Consider the following 21,720-nt stretch of genomic DNA (forward strand, 5'->3'; position numbering starts at 1 on the left):
GAGTTAAAAAAGCTCAAACTGCCCCGGTCTGCTCGTTACCTGAGGTTTTTGGCTTACACAGCTGAGGACCAGGAACTGCACGAAGGTGTCACCTCTGTCTGTGTGTGCCTTTGGACATTGTGCACTCCCAGTTCCTTTTGTTTGCACTCAGAAAAAAACACTGTAATTTCAGGCTTGAACTACAGACTTTCCCCCGATTTTCCCATAAAACTTATACAGAGGTAACTTTGCACTGAACTTCACTGCACAGAGGGGCTCAGATATGAGCACCCTTTCTTCAGGACAGGCAAAGGGAAGGAACAAAATGAAGGAAGAGGATGTGCCTTATGGAATCGGCTTCTGCTCCCAGTTTGTGTCTGCCTGTGCAATCCCCTTCCTGCCCTGCACAGCAGCAAACCCAGCTCAGGCACTGCTGCTCCTCAGCTCACTGGGAATTTCTGTACTGGCTTCCAGGGAGGAGCAACAAGCTTCTTGTGCCTGCAACACGCTCAGTTCCTTGGGAATGTATGTCAGGCTGTGTTCAGATACAGGCAGAAGAGAGCTTTCTAGTGTTTTTCAAGCAACACATTGCCCATGAGGAGAGAAATTTAAAAAACTCACTGATTTACCATGTTAAAAAAAGATGGCACATTTATTGCTACATAAATGTTATATACATAGTGTTTTCTGTTACATTGACAGAAATTTTTTGAACTTCTTGCTGCTGGTTGGAAAGGTTTATCAGCAATACCTTGAAATTTGACACAGGGTACAAATCTGCAATAAACCAACAATGGAAACTGGAGAACAAGATGAGAAGCAATTCATCTCGGACAATTAGCTCTTACAATACTCCATAGGTACTACACGGTATGCTAGAACCCTACTATGGTCTTACAATGCTATTGTAAATTTCTGATATTAATGAACAGGTTATGGTAAATAACCCTACATTTTTACTACCTAATATAGTAAAATAAAGTAAGAAACTTTTTACTGAAAACTTTTTTGATTTCAAAAATCTAGAAAGAGTAATATTTAGAATTCAAGAAATTTTCTTACAAGATTATTGTATAAAAGACTAGCTACAGTGAAAAATAAGCCAAATGTTTTTTTCTTTCTATTTTATGAAGGAAAGCTTCTGGGCATACTGCAAAGTCTAATATAGCCAAAAAGACAACAAGCTTAGAAGGAAAAAGGCCAGGCAGTGGCACGTGATCACTTTCACACGTCATAAGCAACAAATTCCGTTTAGCTGATAAACACTGAAATGAAGAACAAGGCCACAGATATAATCAGGTGTTATTGGATGATATATGCAAATTAAAGTAATAGAAATGAGTCCACTAATTCCACAAACTGTTTTGTTAGGAACCATCCAAAACATGAGCTTAAATTCATTAGTTTATTTTATCGATCCATCTTTTTGTTCTTTCAAATTAAATGACTTCATAAAAATTATAGTTTTGTTCCTGTTTTGTGTGTGAACCAATTGCCAGTGATGAAAGATGCACTATATAAACAATAGCTCAGACAACCTTGGCTTAGGAAATTTCCTCCCATGGTCATTGCAGTGGAAGACAGTTTCCATGGAAGTTCAAAGGGATTTGAACCATTTCAGCACATCTGTGACAAAGGAATACTTACGGACACTGTTCTGGGGGAGAAACATTTAAAGGTTTAATGCTAATATGGCTTGGGACGTTTGGGGGCATTTGTTTGCATTTGATTCACACTGGTTTTTCTCCACTGACAAGCCATACAAGGTGACATGATCATTAATGTGCACAGGAAGGAAAAACTGGTGACCATTGCTCTCAGATTCCATTACGTAATTAGCCCACCCTGCTGGTGGTTATATCATCACACTACCTGCCATGGTGAACTCAGGATTTTATATTCACCAAAGTTACAGCCTGAAAAAAATCTCCTTTGTATTTTAATGCATTTTGTGCTTACATACAGCTAACACTTTACATGTACTATATGTAGTACTTACTGCTCGGAAAACAAAGCAACTCTAACAAAGTAGATTCTCCCCACCCAATTTACACTTCACGTTACAAGCTTTACTATGAAGCCTAGAAGCCTAAAAAGGTTTTGTTTATAATTAGAAAAAAAAAACGTTTGAGGAAAGTCTGAGGGAAAATAAAAATCACTTTTTAAATCCAAGAAATGTTATGGTCACAGTATTGCTCCTGCCTGCAGCCTTCATGAAGCCTCTGAGGGGCTTGAGGCACAGAGCTCAGTATGGAAGGGGAACTATGACCATAACTGTTCAGATTACCAGAGATCAAAAATAACATAAAAAAAGCTATACCAAGGAATAGTTTCCTATTGCATGGAAAACACTAGTCATATGGCAAAAGGAGAGGAAAGGACAACAAAAGACTTTTCCCTTCCTTTTTTAAGACACTAATAGGTATGCTGGGAATGCTACGGGTCGACGGTTGTCACTGCTTTGTTCTCTGAATGTGAACAGCTTTAGTAAATGCTGGCATTCAGCTGAAGTTTTATCAGCCTTTAACATGTTAACTTTTCCCTTTATATGTAGACCTTTACAGTTCCATAACAATAAATAAAATTTGTAGTTACAATGCATTTGTCAATTCAGTTTAGGCACAAGGCAACTTCCACAATGAGTGGAGAGATCACAACAGTCTCTGATTGTGCAGAAGCGACACACTGCTTGCAACAGAATGATATGTTCAGAGTATCTCATGGGCTGAAATTCTGTCTGAAGATCTTGTATCTTCAATCCTGATGCAGGTGTTGACCAGTAGCTTTGATCATAAGATTGCATTTGGGTTTCTTGCTTCAAGTGTTTTCTCCTGTCATGTTTGTGTCTTCATATAATGTTAGTTGTCTGTGTCCTTGTGAAGAAAGGTCACCTTCTGTGTATCCTACCAATAATTCTGGAATTCTAGAAGGAAATTTGGGAGAAGAAAGGGGTATTAGGAAAAGAACCACTAAAAACCTTCCTATTGACATTAGAGAAATGATTTCAACTGGATCTGGTGTCATTTTCAGTCTGTTAAGTGCAAAAGAAAATCACACTGAGAGGCCTTGAAATCCTTCTTCCCAGAGATATCCATTCTGAATATAATATATTGAACAATTACTCTACAGAACCTTCTGTTTGGCCTCTCTGGATATGGGAGGAAGAGTAATCTGCACATTTGCTGCTTTCTAAGAACACCAGGGAATACTAAACTTCCATGGGATATATCCTGGCAAGACACCTTTACCTTAAGGTAAAGTAGAAGCAAACCAGTCTATAGACACAACGACAAAAACCCTCTTGAAACATAAAATTTAGTTAAACTACAGATTAAAATAAGGGCACTGAGCCCAATTTTTTTTTTCAAAGTGGCAACAGCTCTACTGAAATATTCAGAATTTTTTCTTTTTAACATCAAGTTTTTATCAACTATTTAGAAACCCAACCAACAAGCCACAGTAATGCCCAAAAGACTAATATTCCTGTAGGGCCTCCCACCAGCAGGTTTAAATGAGCTGTTACGTTCTGGGCCACACGGGGCTCTTGGAAACACTGATCTACCTCGCAAAGCTGAAAACATCACTTTAAATCTTCACTATCTTTACTAACACAGATTGTGACTTAAGACAGTTCACAATCTCTGCTGGGCAAATGAGAGGAGTTACAACGACTGGCCTTGAGCCAGACAGCAAATCTCTCTGGGATGAGGAGTCTCTCAAACTGTCTGTATCAGCACTGGGAAACAATAGGTGGATTTTTAAATGAACTAATGTGATATTTAGACCATTTAAAGATGTATAATTCATCTCTATTATGCTTGGCTTATCTAGCAAGCTGTTCACAGCTCCTCTGATGTCATGCCAGGAAGGCCACCTGAGCCAAGAGATGTAGCCATTGGCAACAACACATGGAAAGACAGAGACTTTGACAACAATTTCTTGGGGTTTTATTATAGAACTAAACAAATCTGGATGCTTTTGCTTATGCTCAGCTATGAAAGGACTTTAGCAGCACAAAGAAGTTTGGTGCCTCTGGCAGCCCAGTGACTAAAACCCAACATACCCAGGTACCTCCCAGACTGCAGCCAATACAAGAAGAGCTGTTCCCCGAGAGGGACGTACCTGGCTGGTGTTCACATATGACCCATAGGGTTGGTAGTTTCACTCAGGCCAGGGTGGCTTCCTGGGTGTGGTGTTGGCGGCTCTGCCGATACGGCAGAAACTTTTTCTTCTTCCCTTCTCTTAAGGCAGGCTGCTTTAGGGTTTAGGTTTCGTTCTGCAACAGAAAACATCATTTGTAACATCCCATCCACCGCCGGCAAGGGGAATATCCAGACATGATCTGCTGGAGTAAAACCAGCTCTGCAGCTTCCCCTCCTGAGCTGACATCCCTGTGCACACATGCAGGCGTCTAAAGCTGCAGACCAGCACTGCTGAGAGTTCTACCAGACATCTCCTCAACTGGTGTTTAAAAAACCCAAACAAACAAAAAACCAAACCAAACCTTTACTGGCTGACTACATACACCTTGAGAAACTTTGAAAAGGTGCCTCCTTTATCACCATAAGTCACTGAAGCGCAAAATGGGAACTGTCTGTAATTTACGACATAATAAAATGGAGATTTCGGCATTTTGTTGGTGTGCTGAGGTCACACCAAGCTCACTGACATCACACAGCTTTAGTAATGTTGCTGCTCCTTTCCTCCCCATAAGTATTACCCAGCTGTTAGAACAGGGGAGGCAGAATGCCCTGAACTGATGGTTCTCACCATCCCCTCAAGCCTGTGAGATCACCTCGTGCCCATCTCAGCTCAATCAAAACAATGTGATGACAGTCACATAGGGCAGGAGGATTAATTTTTTTCCAAACCGTATTTCCTCTCACATTAAAGTCAGTACTTTATAATAACCAGCTGTGGACCAGCTATCAAGGTATTCCATCAGTATGTTTTCACTTCCCCACTTAAGCTTCAATAGATGTAGATTTGGATCTCGTTTTCAAATAATGACGGTTTATAAAAGCCGACTGTTTCTGTTCTTCAAAATGGTTTTTTATGAATAAAAATACAGAAGATGTAAATCTCACTGGCCCAGCAGACACACAAAAAGGGGGTAATATATTCCACTGTTGAATTTAATCAACATTTTGAGGTATTTTTCTCGCTGTCAGTGAATCCTGTTTTGCAGTTGGAGATGGCAGATACAATTATAACTGTAAGAACACTGCCAAAACTGAACAGACAGCAAGAGCCCTTCTCCTGCCCTGAACAAGCACCCCTCTAGAACTGCAGTTTACTGACCCCTGTGCATTTTAAAAGGGGTAAAATCCATCTCATCTGACAGAGACTATTTTGGACGGACTTGATAATTCTGCTGTCACCAAAGTCATTATCAACAGCCTCCTACTGCATTTCTTTAAGGATGAGCACTCCTAAAGAGTCTACTGGAAAAAAAAAACCTGCTAACTTTTCTCAGTCACAGTTTTCTTTGTCTAACTGTGGCTTGCCTGGAAGTTTTAAAGAAGATTTAATTATGTGGAAACTTTGAAAGGAAGTTAATTTGCAGTGATTTAGGAAATGGAGATAAAAACGCTGGCCCGCAGTGAGAGCTTCAGTTCGAAATGGTTGATTCTGAATAGCATCAATCACAAAATGAGGAGCTTCATTACCAGCAGGGAGAGGAAATCGTTGATGCAATTATATAATGTGCTGGGAAAGCTGCTCTGGGCGCCACACAAAGCTCTGGTCAGTCACTTCAGGAACAGGTGCAAGGGAAGACGGGCGGGATAAATGGGGAACACGGGCCCTGTCCTGACAGGCACCGGGAGCTGCCGGGGCAGCTTGGAGGCACCCAGGGTGACATGAGGAAGGAAGAGTTCTCAATTTACAATGCCTGTACAGTGGGTCCTATTTAGCTGTTAGCACATTTGGAAAAAAGATTTCTACCAAAGACACGAGGTTTGGAAGCAATCTCTGACCAAGGAAAAAGTGATTAATTATCACATGAAGCTTTTTGTGGATTACAGAACCCGTAAGAGCAGGGAGATGGACTTGATGATTTTTAAACATCAAAAAACATGATTAATGTTATTCTGACTTCCTCATCATACTCAGCATTATCTTCTAGACCATGGCAAGCATTTTCAGACCAAAACAATTCCCAAGATCTAAGTCTCAGAGATGCTAAAACTGGGTTTTACACCCAGCTGGTGTCTCATCTGCAGAGCAGAGTTGCTCTCTGTGCCTTGCAGGAGCTCAGGCTGGAGACTGTGTGTTTCTTTATTAAAAACTGGATCAGTAAAGCTCTGCCTGAAAACACAGCATCTCATCTTTGCTGCACAGTAGGTAAGCTTGTCTAAAGTTTGTCACTTTGTCACTTTCAATAAACTCTTAACTAATGCTTGAATCTTCTGTGCAAAATGCAAGCAACAGCTGAGGAAATGGAAGTAAAACAAGGTACACAAAAATAAAATGTTGGTATCTCTCAGTGACATCACTGATTCAAAGATACAGAGACTGAGCAAACACAGTCACTGACATCATCCACATCTGCCAGACTTTTCCAGTCACTGGCTGCACTTACACCAGTGGGACACTAAGGAAGATGGTTGTTCACAAGTCCCAAACAGCAGAACATGAGGACACTCCTCAGTAAGTGCCAGAGACACAGAACAGACGAGATTATTCCCATTGGAAGAGACCTACAACCATCATCCAGTTCAACTGCAGGACCAGCTCAGGGCTGACCACAAGTTAGACCAAGGTGCCCCAGAACTTCAACATGTCTGTGACAAAAGTTGAAAGGGAGATTAGAAGTCAACTGTGGCTTCACTTAGACACGAGAATGGAACAGTTGAAGAACTGAGTGTGACTCCCAGAACCATCTCTCCTTAAAAGGGTGAATGGCACAAAGCAGTCTTCTTTCTGGACCTACCAGTAGGCCTATTGTTTTTTTCCTGGAAAAATTTAAAGGAATCGGGAAGAAAATTCATGCAAACCCAGCTCTGATTCAATTACAGTAGAAGTAAGTTTCCTCCATCCTCAGTATACATTTAATTGAAAAATCTAAGGAAACACACATAAAGTCATTCCATTTTAACATTTCAATTATGTGGAGTTCATCTTATTCTTGCTAAAGCCTTTATATCACTAAACAAGTGGTGGTTACAATTTAAAGCCAGATGTGTCAATATTTTAATTAATCAATTTACCTTGAAAAGTGTAATCACCTTTACCATCTTCAGGTAAAGAGATGGCTAATTGTACAGGAGAAAGAAAAGTCAAAGTATAAACTTCATATTCACTCTTTTCCCCCCTTTTTTTTTTCTTTTTGTGAAAGTAATTCTTTGCTCTTCTTAAAGAACTTCAGCGTCGTTACAGAACAGAAAACATACTTTTAATGGCTCTGCACTTGGTTGTGCAGGTTTCGAGGGACCGGCACTGCTCCATAACCAAAGGCACCACACAACCAGGGCACTGACCTCTCACTTGCTGCTCCAGACTGAGGATCACGGCCACAGCCTGGTGGAGAATGAGCAGCTTCGTCTGCGGTTTCTCGCTCTTCAGGTGGAGCTGACACATCCTGCCGAGCTCCTTGAACGCCTCGTTGATATCTCGGACACGCAAACGCTCCCTGGCGTTGTTTGCCATCCTTCTCTCCTTTTCTCTTTCTATTTTCTGCTCTGGGTTTAAATCCTCATCTTCGTTAGTACTGCTGCAAGAAAGCAGAAATAACAGTATATTGAAATACCACTGGGATTCCAAACAAGTGACCCTGCTGCTGGCTCAGGATTTTCAGTTGATGAAATTAAACTTCCCACCCAATCCATTCCATTGAAGAATATTTAACTAAGGAAGTGTTAGGTATCAATCCTTAATTTTCCAAGGCAATTCTTGGTGTTCCTACCTGTTCCTGAAAATAAATGTTAAGTGGCTTCTGCCTGAAGAATATCCACAGAATATTGCCTACAGCAGGTAAACATCTCTAGGAAAACCTGTGGCAATGCACTGCTCCTTGAAGCAAAAGATGTACCCAGACTACCACTTCACTCAGGTACTGATGACTGGTCAAACAGTTAAAGAGGTAACTCAGCCACCTTGTCAGGTGAAGAATAAATAATTTTTAACTAAGTTTTTGCTACTTTCCAATACATTGGCTTATAAAAAAAGGCATTCAAGGGATTTTCAATTTCATGTGCTTATTAAAAAGTTTCAGTTCTTATTAAAGACCTCACTGGCCAATTTTAGAACTATTTTTTCTTCTACTACTCAGTGTAGAACTAAACAGTTATATTTAGAATTCCTGAACTGCCTCAAATGATATCAAGTTGCAAAGTCTTTTTTAATATAGGACTGTCTAATTTAGTCTAAGAACTGTGCAAAACCTCTGCTCCACTAAAACTAACACACTAAAATGCCATTAGACATGTGTGATGATACAGACTCTGCTGCCTGTGCTTGCAAAATTCTGATTGTCCACTGTTATCTCAAATTGCAACACTTGTGTCAGGCCTATCAGGCAGATTCAGAAACATTTTACCCAGTGTCAGCTCCAGGTTTTTTGTCCCTGGGAGGGGCAAAGTGTTTCAAAGGGATATTCAGCCATGGTGTTCACCCCAGGCTCCAGGTTATCAGCCTGGAGCTCTCCATCGCTACAAACTTACATTGAGAGGCAAAGCCCAGGCCCAGGTACAAAGTATCACAAATTTCTAACATTCCTCATCCTCTGTGCTGGGCAGGGCCCTCTGAACCTGTTACTACTTAAATGTACAGGCAGACATCAGGCATGGCACTAATCTAAAGGAATGTATACTTTTCAGGTGATTTTCCCAGAAAATCCTCTACCTTTTCTCTCTTTCACTGCCTGTTGGTACATGCACTGGTCACACAAAAGCCTTGTAATAAATTTATCAAACTTAAGGACAACAGGCTACAGAGCATTAACAAAGCACAAATTCTCTGGGTCACGTCAGCAATGCACCTTGTTCTGCCTCTGGAGGAGACCTTGATATCCTTCTGGGAGGACTCGTCATCTGATTTCATGTCATCCGATGAGGGCGGTTCATGGATATTCTCATCCTTCTCCTTATGTTCAGACTTGATTTCTGTTGGACCTATAGCCACAGACTGGCTCTGTAGGCCACCCGACAGTGCTGCAAGAACCAGAGAGCAGAGTGAGTGTCACAGCACTGAACATTTCACAGAACCTCAAGCAGATAATGTGGATGAGAGGCCAGAGCCGAGCAGAAGCCTGGGAACACAACAGGAAATACTGTGCTCTGGCAACAGACACGACAAATCCTGGTAACACTGCTGCACTTGGACACGTGTCATGGGTTATAAAGTGACTGCAATTCACAGAGAGGCTTGACTGGTAACAGCTTAATCTGAGAAAAAACACTGTTTAAGACAAAAGAACCTTTAGTGAAGTAAGGAAATTTGCACCTCATGTCTGGGCTGCACAGTCAAGGGCAGAGCTGCACTGCCATGGAGGCTTGGGCTGAATGTGCAACACACCCCTCCCTCAGTGGTGCTGGCCCACTGATAAATAAGCTGATGTCTGTTTTCTGCAGTTTACTTGTTTAGGCTAAAACTGGAAGGAACCGTAAACACTGGTGTGGAATGGCTTCCTTCTTTTGGCTGGACTGAGCTCTGGTCTCAGTTCACTCCACAACCCTCCCGGATGATCCGGACATGGCCACAGCTCTGCACGTGGATCGTGGCTCCTTAAGCTGGAAGACATGTGGTTGTCGTGCAGTTCTCTCTTGAAACTGTACTGGGACAAGTCTTAGACAGGGATGCACACAGAATTGTTGCAGGAATCCCTAACAGTGCTGGTATATAGGATTTTTGATTAATTTCTATTTGTCAACATTATCTATGTCCCCATCCCCTGCACTGCTGCCATTTTACCACGATCTACAGCCTCCCTGGCTCTGGACTGCTGCAGACCCCGTTCAGCATTTAGGACTGGAAAGTTACCTCTGTAGCTGTCTTGTGTTTTATGATTTAGTTCTGTGCTCTGAGCAGAAACTGTACTGGGAAGAACTGTGTGGTTGCTGTTGAGGCTGACACCTTCTTCCCGGTGAGTCCCAACCTAAAGTAAGGCAAAGCAAAGGTTTCTATTAAAGACGTGATTCAAAAGAAACAATTCAAAAATAGAAGTTTAAAAGACTTCAAGTGTTTGCTGGATCAGAGACCTGAGTTAAAGTCCTCCCTCAGGAAAGGAAACACTTGGTTGAAAGATGCTGTTACACTAAACCACCTCTTACCCCTCGCTGGACTGAGCTGTGTCCCAAGCAGTGACCAGCACCTGTTTGAAATAAAGTAGCAACTTGTCCAAAATTTTTTTCAGTATTTCCCCATAGAACACTATGGAATTTCCTCCCTGCTTTACACCTCAGGGGTTGAAGATCTGATTAACTTCTGCTTGCAAGTACTTATATTTTGATCCTTAAAAGTATGGGGAATAACAGTCTTCACCCCATGTGAAAGGTGCGTATGCTGCCCTACACTCATGGATACAGATAAAGACACACGTACACTCATTAAACATATAAACAGCATCACTTCTTGTTTGCTGAAACAGGATTAAGAAAGTACTGGATCTAATATAAAAACATTATTTTATTCACTTCCATAATTCTCTCTCACTTTCCTACTTTCTCAGCTAAACACATTTAGTTTAGTCCCATTACAGAATCATATCATACAAAAATAATCCAGGCATCTAACTGCTCTTACCACCTATTTCCTAATCTGCTCCTTCATAATAAATTTGAGCAGCAAGCATTGAGATGAAGAGTCTTGAAAAATTCTAATTTTGCATAACTTGAATTAATGGTACTTATGTAAGACAGCCATGAGTGTGCATACCTAACTTGAAGAGGCAATTTGTTAAAAAACTGCTGCTCAATACAGAATACTGTTATCAACTTCTATTAAAAAAATATTTTTTGTTTGAGAAAGAGGTAAAGACACACTGCATGTAGTTAAATGATTTGGAACACAGACTATTTAAAGCTTTTGATTCCTAAAGACACAAAAGTCCTTAAATATTTATACTATAACCAATATAATACAATTAAACAGTTAAAAAACTGAACAAAGATGAGGGATTCTACTATTATTTGTATAGTTACAAAAATTGGCTACAGATGAAGCTTTTTATTGGAACAGTAGCAAACATGTCAACTAGAAGATTAAGCCTTTAATTAAATAGGTTTATTGCCTGGAGTTACACATGAGAACCACTGTTTTTCAATAAATCCTTCAATCCTAGTAAACTGCTGAGCTTTGAATCCCTCTTGAGTAATTAATGCAGCTTTTACCTTTCATGTCTTAGTATGGGTTTTACCCAGAGAGAGATAAATACCCTTATGCAAGTTTATCCTTTGTTTAATATACACTTGTTCCTGTAAGCTAATGCACAGGAACAAAAAAGGAAAGGGGGGAACCCCCCCCCGACAACCCACAACTAATATCAGGTCATTCCGGGCTGCTATTTGTATCTATTGTTCTGCAGAAAATCTCCTCTTGTATTCTGTGGAATATCTGTTGCTATTTCAAGTATATTTTATCTTCCTTTGCGTGTAATAGGCTTTGTTTGTGAGAAGTTCTACTCTGGATACAGTTATCCCGGCTCCTGAGAGCCATGAACTCGCTGGGAGGAAGGAGCAGAGCTCAGGTCTTTCAGCCTGAAAGACAAAACTCTTTAACACGGGAACGTCAAGCTCATTCTCCACACTGAACTTTCAAAAACGAGTCTTCCCCTAATTCTGCCCTGCAGGTTGTATGTTTTATTTTATTCTTCTGGTCATGCTTAGTCCTAACACTTGAGGGTGCTTTTATTCAAGCTACAGACTATTAATCGCTTCAGGGCCAGGTTTGTTCAGAAGTCTACTTAAAAAAGGCAAAAATTTCTTAAAGTTATGTACAAACATAACAGCTGCCAGAACCCTGGCAACTTTTAAATCTAGAGCTAATCTAAAGGCGATAGATTAGCAAATCACTTCTGACAAAGACAGAAAATAGATTAGAAATAACAACTGAATGCAAGTCCATGTTCCAGTCCTTTGAAACCAAGACAGACATACAATTCAGATTAACAAGATTAATACAGAAATCTTAAGAGATAAAATGTTACAAAACTGACCATAACAATGATTTTTATCTCTGATCCATGATACACTAGAAAATCCAAACTGGCAAACAAAAAAACCCAAATCAAAAAGACTCGCTGAAAGTCGCAGAGGCCAACAGCTGTTTTCTATAGGCACAACTGATCGGTGACTGCTTCGAGGTAGCAAATTGGGTCTTTAGTATCTTGTAAGTATCGAGTTCGGAAAATTTAGTTTGCTTTCCTTCCCCTGGACTCGCAGTCACAGAACAAGGGCTGTCCCCATCTGCATTTCAATGGAGCAACCTCGGGCTTCCTTTAAGTCTTCTGAAAGGCGTCTGAGCCCCTCAGCTCCGCGGCCTCGCAACAAACGAGCTCCCGACATGTTTTATCGCCGTTATTTATAATCAATTCTGAGTCAAACCCTTCCCCAGCGCCAAGGCCCGGCCCCAGGGGCACCGCTCCAGGGCAGGACCCGCTCCCCGGGCCCCTCCGGTCCCCTCGGTCCCCTCACGGCCGCCCCGCCCGCCCATCGCCGCGGCCCCGGGCCCCGCGCGGCCCCTGCAACGCCGGGAGTTCATTTCATAAGCAAACAAACTGCGAGTTAATTCATTCTCCCATGCGCTAATCCAGCCTTGTTTCCATGATCCCTCGCAAGCAAACCCCGCAGGCTCCTCAGCCACACAAAATGGGAGACAAGCGGAAGGCTGGGCTGCACCACAGAGCTCGCGGTTGTGCGGGAAAAATACTCTGTTCAAGTCTGAGGAGCGACCAGCACAGACACCGCCTTTGTTACAAACCTATTTAAATCACTCCCCTCTGCATGTTCCCTCTACACAATGCCAACCCAGCATTCGGGGTTCACAGCAAATCAAAGCAGCCACAACTCGGTAAACCCAGTACAACAGTAGCCCCGCATGCAAGTCTCTAAGTTGTAATTTACCGGGGGAACTGTTATTAATTTTTATGCATTTCAATAAAAACTTGTACATAGGACAATCTGCAGCCCCGCTCACAACTGCAAGTTTAAAAAAAAAAAAGAGTGTAGAATGTATTTCGGTTGATTTAAGTGGTAACATTTGGGATCCAAAACCAGAAAACCAGTGAAGTATTAACTAAATAAAAACTAGACAAATCATGGGCACTGATGACACACGAGTGCGTGTAGGAGAACCGAGAGTGACACGTGGGGAGAGGACAACCTTTGTCCTGTTAACATCGGTTCTGCAGCTCACACTTCAGTTTGATTACTCATTTTGAGCACCTGGCAATGAAAGCTTTTGAGAACTGGAAAATAAAAATACCAGTCTTGCTCTGGGTCTTTAAAACATGCACCTTTCAAGCCATACTAGCTGGTCGATTTGGCTGTGGTCATTAACACCATTTTAACTAAGGGGTGCATAATTAAGACAATGAAAACGGCTTTGGAATCAAGATTTTTACACTTCAGACAACTCAAAGTTGTTCAGTGGGAGCATAATCTCTGTAGAGAAATACCCAGTCTGGAAGGGTTTGAGCAAGAGCAGAGGTTGGTGTAGGCAAAGCTGCTTAAACTGCCCTTTCGTGCTTCTCCGACAGCAGGCACAGGGCACAAAGAGGGAGATCACCAGTCTTCTGAGATTCCTGTTATACCTGAAAAAACCCTGTGACTTAAGGATTGAGTTTCATCCTTAACTAAATTTCCAGGCCTTTTATTTATTTATTTTTAATCAGTTCAGGCTGTTCTTTTTCCATTGTATTACAATGACAAATAAAAAGCAGCTTGAATAAGAACAAAAAGTATTACTTCTTAACTTTTCAATAATACATGAAATAAAATACAAATCAACTTCAAAGGCCAGTTAGCAAATATTTGATGAGTTTGAGATATTAAAAATCTATTTGAATAAGTCTAATGGCCAGCCCAGCTAAAAAGAAAACAAGACCATTCAGAGCAAGCAGGAAATGAAGTCAACTAGAGTTGTAAAATAAATCTGGCTCAAAAATTAAGCAAATGTTAAAATAAAACCATGCCTGGTTACACTAATTACATAAAAAGGAGTTAAATTACTCATTTCCTAGCTCCTTCTGCCAAGATCATCATCTTCAAGGGAAATTAAATTTATTTTTTTCCTTTTTTTTAAAAAACAAAAATGTTTTGTGTAAAGATCCCACACTCCCTCAACAAGGAAGTTTCATTTAGTGCTGAATTCCAACGAACATTTCTTGACCCTATGTCAAACAAAACATCAAAAATAGGTAATCATAGGTAATCACCCTTATCAATGTTGACATTTCTCACTATGTTAGCCCAATACTAATTATTTTCCTAAAATTTACTGGAGGTCATCTAAAGTAAAGTAGTATTTAAATCCTGGATGGAGTCTAGATCTTACAGTTCAGTTATTTGTGTGTCAAGTTCTCTGCTCTTCCACATTTACTATTTAAAAATACCCCAATCTAAGAGTGAATAATAGTTTGAAATTAATTGGTTATTGCAGAAGAATTACCCCTCATACTTGGGGGGCACTGCTGCAATGCAGTCAGCACTAATAACCACTCGGTCTGCTCTGCAGCCAGATGTGCCAACCTCTGCTCTGGACCTATCTCAGGACTCCATCCTAAGTCATGCTGAGTTCCTGCAATTGCAAATGATGTCAAAGGGCACTCTTTGGGGACTGGGCAAGGCCACAACAGGATGCCTTCTGTTGCAGCCAATTATTCTGATGTAACAAAATTAAGGTTAATCCAAGAAATTCTTCAGCTGACTCACTTTTCAAGCCAAAAGTGATCTGGAAGCTTGTTTCACCCAGTGAGGATGAAATGTACAATCAAGTATTTTTTTGATTTGGACTAATCTAAGTTTATTTCTAACAGACAACAAACATCTGCCAGTCAAATCATTAGATGATAAATCAAGTCTATATTACATCTGAGTCATACAATCACATTAAACTTGAGAAAATCAAGGAACCTTGGTCCATTCTGGAGAGTCATTTTCCACTTTCAACTATTTTAATATAAACTGAGTTGATAAAATATTTATCACAGTTTAGTTAAAAGACAAACTGATATTTTTATATACATTTTGGTCCTATCTGCATTTGACTGTGTCTGGCTGAGCAGTATAGGAAGGTTCCTCAAGTCAGAGAACAAGTTTGTCACTGCAGTTTCAGTCACTCACTTTACCCCACAGCATCAAAACCAGGGGAAAAAAAGCTTTCTTTTGTATGACTAAATTTCAGTCTACCCCAGAAGATGGTAGAATTTTAACAACATTCTTTAAATATTAAATCTCAGTCGGTATTAAGAAAAAATTCTACAGTACTTATGCATCACTTCCTTCATTACTAAAAGCAACTGTGAACTTGTATAGAAACCTAAAGTTGGATGTGCATTTGGAAAGTCCCCCCTCCCCACAGCCCCCAAACACACACAGCTTATAGAAAGTCCCCGGTTCTTTTTGATGTTTACTGCAGTGGTCCTGAAATTAATATAAATGGATGTGTGACGTGCGAATGGGAGAGCCTGGAACTAATTCTGGTTTATAGAATACAAACCCTTCAGCAATTGGGGTACCTAATTATTTTGATGATAGGTGAAATTTTGCCTTGATCACACAGTACCCAGCTGTGAATCTGTTTTATAACAGAAAATTTCACAGCATGTAACTGGTCTATAAAATTACGCTGTAAACATGCAAACACATGGCACCACTAAAACAAGCATGTTTTTAAAAGCTCTTTTTCCTTTAAGCATTTTTGAGAGGGGAGGAATGAAAAGGAAGAAAAAGGGAAGTGAGCAATGCTACAAATAGATTCGTTTACTGTGTAATGCTTTTAGCATATTTCTGATCTATAAAAAGCTCAACTGCATTTTTTCACAACAGTTCACATTTTTAAAGAAACTAAAAGAGATGGATTGAATTATTTCACTCTTCTTGGGGATTAATCTAAAAGTTGTTTCCTTTCCATTGTTACTTACACTACAGCTGTGCTCAAACTCCTTTTCATTTATAAAAAAAAGTTTAAATTTTGAGCCTGCGCACACTATGGTTCCACATTCCAACAGCTTCCTCCCAGTCCTCCGCCAGCATCTGCTATTGAAGACTAGTTCCAATTTACAATAAACAGCTTTTCCAGACCAGAACACTTGAAATTCAGTCCTTCTTGACTGCTTTTCCCATTCAATCTCCCTATTCACCATTTCAAGGAGAAAACGGTTCTGCCAATTATTACACANGGAAAAAATGCATGTATAAGCTGAAACGCTCTCAGCAGAAAGTTTCAGCTTTCTGCATATGGTCACAGCAGGATTTTATGGGCCACTGACCAGGCCAAAGTCTAAGTTTTCCCATCTTTTTCTGTCCACCCCCACCCCAACAGTCTAATTGGAAACCCATAGCAGGTGCAAGCTGTCTGCCATCTTTTCCTCCACAAGAATCTCAAGTGGTTTCTTCCTGGTAAATATTAGTCTTACAGCCCAGTTTTAACTCACTAGGCTCTGTGATAACTTAAAATGCATCAGCTGTAACTGCTTTGCATAAATATGTTTAAAAGCATCATTACCATGGATGCTTGTCTGCTGGCTGTTACAAGGCTGGATGCTCCATAGTTGGAGTTCAGGCTCCCAATTGGCCCATTGTGGGATGGTCCCAATAAACTGTGAATATCTCCATGGCCACCTGACAGGCTTGTTGAAGGCCCCACAGCGTGATTTCGTAGAACATGGATGGCATCATCCAGCCTGTCCAAGCGATCCTCCATCCTGGACTGCTGTTGGGATGCAAGAGGGACAGGAACAGCCATTACTGGATAAATCTGCAGGCTCCTTACGGTGTAACAGATTCTACCTCAGAGATATTAAAGACAGAAGATGAAATGAGGTATCAAAATAGTATCAGAGAGCACCTACCAGCACTACAAACAAACAGGAAAAAGAAAATATTATCTGGAGATTTTTGCTCAAGATAGCATTCAGTCCACAAATAGGTGGCAGCTTTAAGAGTGAAGCTTATTATAAGGTTAATGCTACTCAGCTGCTATTACATGGCATGAACGAGAAAAAAAGACTTGCTACAAAATAAGCTATCTAATGCAGGCCAGAACGATCACAAAATCAGCCTCACCACTTCGGAAACAATTAAGAGAGGCAGTGGCTTTTTGAGAACCTGTATTACAAGAAAAACTGGACAAAACTCTAAGTTATCATTTTTTAAAATGGATCTTCAAACAGATTTGATATTTCAGAAATAAAAGCGAGTTCTTTGTGTTACTGTAGAAAAGTTTGTCTTAAAATTACTTTCCTTTCAAAGGAAGACCAAAAAAAAAAACAACTCCAAAGCAAAACCAATTCTGACACTGCAGCTCTCTAGAAACTGAAAGAGCAGGATGTTGAAGTAAAAAGATGGGTCATACACTACTCTAATTTAGGTTTTTAATGGGGAATCCGAAGGAAGCGTTAATTGAAACACAAAAAGGCACCATCTAAAGTGAAATAGTACCTCACAGACATCCTTTAAGAAGGACATTGCATCTTGCAAATGCTCGTGAAGTTGCTGTTCAACTCGATTTTTCTGGCAAAGTCAAGACAGAACAGGAAGCAAAGCACAGGTTAAGATTAATTCAAAAAAGAGGTGAGGAAACAGCTGATGTGCATGTCAGCAATAAATTGTTAGTCAAGTTAATGCAACAGAGATCTGATTATATTAAGATAAGAAAAGGCTAATATTTAACACTGCAGTTATGTTAGGATTGTAAGATGTATATAACAATTATATTTAATTGCAAAAATACTGAAGAAAAGAAATCTGATTTAACTTATGTTTTATTCTTGTTAGACAGAAAAAAAGAAATTACATCTGTGGAAACTAGAAATATTAAACAGGTAATCAAAACCTTCCCTCAAATTTTCCCCCTTTCCTTCCCGATGCTGTATCATAAATGTAAGTAGGAAGTCAGTAACTTAAATCCTCTGCTGAATCCTCAAAAGAAGAAAATTTACAATGCTGTAGATTACTGCCTGTGTGTTTTTCTGTAAGATGTTTTATTAATGAATGAACATTCCCCAATAACAAACAATAATTGCAAATAAAATGTATTAATATTTTAATAACGATGTAATGCAAACAAGCCCGAGAGACAACCATTTGAGGGAGAGAGGGGGAAGGACAAGCAAATGCGGAGGCATGAAGTCTTTATCTTTCTCCAGACTGAACTTTAGATAAGAATTAGCTATGGATTTGTGAAAAGGTACCAGAATCTCATAACAGCGCTTTAGCACCAGCTGTCCTCAGCACAGAAGCCTGATGCCCAAGGAACAGATGGTGAAAGACACACCCTGCACGTCTTATATTGTTCAACTGAACAGGCCATTTGTTAGCAAAGAATTCATTTGTAATGCTATCCTACTGTTTCCTTTAATGATATGCAGGATTTATACAAAACCAAGCCTTCAACTCTTAAGCAAAAAGTACTATGTTGCTTTCAACAATTCTTACCAAGGAGTGTAGAGAGTTTTCATAGTTGGGAGATGAGGGGGCTTGTCCTCCACTCCTGGACCACTGACTGGCACCTGCCAAAATTGTCTAGGTTAGTGCACAGGTTCACACAGCAGAAGTGGGAAGCAGAGGCACAGTGTATCTCAACATAATTAAACCCAACATATTCTGCATAAAGGTAAGCTGGCATATGGGTATACAAAGGAGGACAAATTCCTTCATTCTGCCTTACTGAGAGAGAATTTTCATATCCTGGCATCTGTAGGGTTGGACAGACACACTGTCAAGGACAAAGCAGTGACATCTTCCAAGTACTTCAACATTAAAAACATGGACTAAGCACCCACACCCTGTACCTGAAATACCTGCCTTCTCCCTGTGTCACCTGCTGAATTCTGTTCACTGTATGTATGTGTATCTTTAACAGTGTTAAGATATACAGCAAACATATTTAGAGAGATCAAATACACACAAAATTAAGGATAACTGGAAAACCATTTTTATGACACCTCTCTACTTAACAAGAAAATTTAAAACTAGATCTAAAAGCTTCCTTTATCTTGTCTAGTTCTACACTACACCATTTTAGATGATAATGCATTCCAAGTTTAGAAGAGTAAAAATACACCTAAGTTATTCTCATTTGTTATTTCAGATATATTTAAAGTAGAACAGCAGCTTAAAGTCATTGATTGTGCAACAAATCGACAATTAAATCCATATTACCTATACACTGCAAATTCAAATACATATCCATTCTAGTCTGACATAAATATACCTAATTACCATGTAAATTTTAAAAATAATTAGATGTGAAATGCAATAACTAATAAAGCAGTACTTTTAACACAAAGCCTGAAGTAGTACAACATGCATTTTTCTCACCAACTAATAATGCATCTTTTATAAAGATACTACATGAAATTCTATGGCCATTAGAGACAGCTTCCTTTCAGCCATACAAATGTAATAATAAAGCAATTACATTAATAAATTATGGACATACAATCCAAAGCAGCTCATTAAAGGAAGAGCCTGTGGGCTTGTTCTTTCAATAACAGCCAGGGCTGTATGTCTGGAAAACTGGGAAAAGCTTTAATAACATTACAGTTCCTTTGTTCAGAGAGCTGCAAGTAGTTACCTTTTAAAGACAAGGTTTTATTTAACAAAAAGAGAACAGCTTGCATAGCTATTAAAATACCTAAATATTTCATTTCTAATTAAAAAATAATAATAAAAATCTCCTATTCCATAAAAGTCCAGAGCTGCCATAATTGTGCTGGAATTCTCTTTTAAAACATAAGGAATTCAGTGAGTAAGTTTATAATTACCAATTTTCACTTCACACAGCTATTCTGGGTCTGGATCTGTAGTCTCCTTCTGCATTATTTTCCTTCCTGAACTTGGGAATTACGTTTGGAGTCCCACTTATTTTGCAAAGCATTAATGAAACAACCTGAGAGGATTTTGGCTCAGCAAAACGTTCAAGTTTTTATCTAGTCAAAACTCCACTTTTAGAGACAAGAGGGTGGGCAGGAGCTCTCACTGGGACACTGTGCTGCTTCCTGCAGGCCGGCACCGCTGGGCATCAGAGAGCAGACACACAGAGAGCCTGTGCCCCTCGCCAGACACGTTCCTTTGGGTTTTCCACATGGAAGCAGGGACTGTTTCTGCAGCAGAACAAAACTCCGAGTGGGACTGTGAGCCAAAAAGCAAAGAGGGGAGGGAATAACCAACTCCTCCTCTCAAAGGCCCAGCCCAAGTGCAACCTGCGGTTTGCAGTCACACCTCCGGCCCCGGCGGGGCTCTTTCCAAGCGGTGGCACTGTGGCACTGTGGCACTGAGCCTCCGTGTCTGCACAGGTTGCCAGATGGCACCGATTTCCTGCTTGCCTCATTCCACTCCCCCTCCTAGAAGTTTGTGCATGAAATCCACCAATTATGTTAAAAAGCATCCTGGCACCACAAGCCCTGCAATTAACAACTGCAGCTTTTAGTGCAGCACCAACATAGCAGCATGAAAAACACAAATAAGCCAGGCAAGTGTTAGGATTTACAGGGGTCACCGACAGCAATCACTGTAGTATTGTTCCTACTCTGAGTCTCCCCAACACTAATCCTCTGGCTCCCCTTTCAAACACATACTGAGAGCCACAGAGGGCTGGCTTTGCATCCTCAGAACCCACCAAACCCTTCTGAATACCTCTGATCCTGGGAGAAGGATTCTTAAAATACCAAGGCTCCCACCATTCAGATCCCTATATAAACTTCACATATGTATACACATACAATCATTAAAACTATGCAAGAAGCTCAGCTCTGGGCATGTTTATATAAAATTAGAAATTAAATAAGGGCAGGGAAGATGAGAGACACACTATTGTCTCATAATACTTGGGGGTTTTCATCAAGTTGTTCTTCAAGCTTTTACTTAACTGAGTATGTCACTAATCCTCATTCAGCAACCCAACAGCCCAACAGTTCAGTCACAAGATCATGAACCCCAACATCTCCTGATGTTCCTGTCTCTCAGTGCTTTCCCTGGTAAACAGAGCACTCCCACTGTAATTTACAATTAAAGGATGGCTAAATTATGACTTAGTCAAATCTGCAATACTAAGAATGCCAACTAAACAAATACCTGACTGCAAAAGGGGAAAGTGACAATGAAGGCTAAAATGCTCCAAAATATATCATTTTAGTACACATAAAGCATTTGTTTTATCTGCAATAACTTTTTGGGTCAAGACGGAAAATGGCTACCAGGAGTATAAATAGCAATAAATGCAGTAGTAATTACTTCACATTGTGCTTCACTGTGTTCTTAGTGACTCATCTGGGAATAAAGATAAAAGTCCAGATTCATAAATGAAGGTAATTAACTACTGGAGCAATTTACCACAGGCTTGATAAATTCTATATCACTGAAATTAAAGGGGGTGGGAGGGTATAAATGTGAAGCAGATGCTAAGTTTGAGCCTGAGAAGGATTTCAGCATTATTTGCTTATATCTACTATTGTCTTAGCCATCAGAATCCAGAATAAGGAACACAAATCAAAGTGTGAATTTTGGAGAGTTTTACATTTGACACAGGTTCCAATAGGCAACTGATTTTAGGGACCTCAAATTTGTATTCTAAACCCAG

General features: G+C 40.1%; 1 protein-coding gene across 15 annotated transcripts in view; it reads right to left on the minus strand.

Moving 5' to 3' along the window:
• Positions 1-603: 603 nt before the first annotated feature.
• TCF12 (transcription factor 12) overlaps positions 604-21,720 on the minus strand; it is a 162,811-nt gene continuing 141,694 nt past the window's right edge. For 8 of the 15 annotated variants that reach the window (XM_017827485.1, XM_017827488.1, XM_017827487.1 and 5 more), the window contains 8 exons: positions 18,576-18,649; positions 17,580-17,651; positions 16,645-16,851; positions 9,961-10,075; positions 8,960-9,131; positions 7,461-7,693; positions 4,102-4,255; positions 604-2,902 (listed from right to left, as the gene is read on the minus strand). In XM_017827485.1, coding sequence (XP_017682974.1) covers positions 4,113-4,255; positions 7,461-7,693; positions 8,960-9,131; positions 9,961-10,075; positions 16,645-16,851; positions 17,580-17,651; positions 18,576-18,649 — 1,016 coding nt within the window. In that variant the 3' untranslated portion in view covers positions 604-2,902; positions 4,102-4,112. The remainder of the gene's footprint in view (positions 2,903-4,101; positions 4,256-7,460; positions 7,694-8,959; positions 9,132-9,960; positions 10,076-16,644; positions 16,852-17,579; positions 17,652-18,575; positions 18,650-21,720) is intronic. The other 7 variants (XM_017827493.1, XM_017827500.1, XM_017827491.1 and 4 more) reach the window with 5 other exon arrangements.

The sequence above is a fragment of the Lepidothrix coronata genome, unplaced genomic scaffold (genome assembly GCF_001604755.1).
Source record: "Lepidothrix coronata isolate B3197 unplaced genomic scaffold, Lepidothrix_coronata-1.0 Scaffold140, whole genome shotgun sequence".
In the NCBI taxonomy this organism is placed as follows: domain Eukaryota; kingdom Metazoa; phylum Chordata; class Aves; order Passeriformes; family Pipridae; genus Lepidothrix; species Lepidothrix coronata.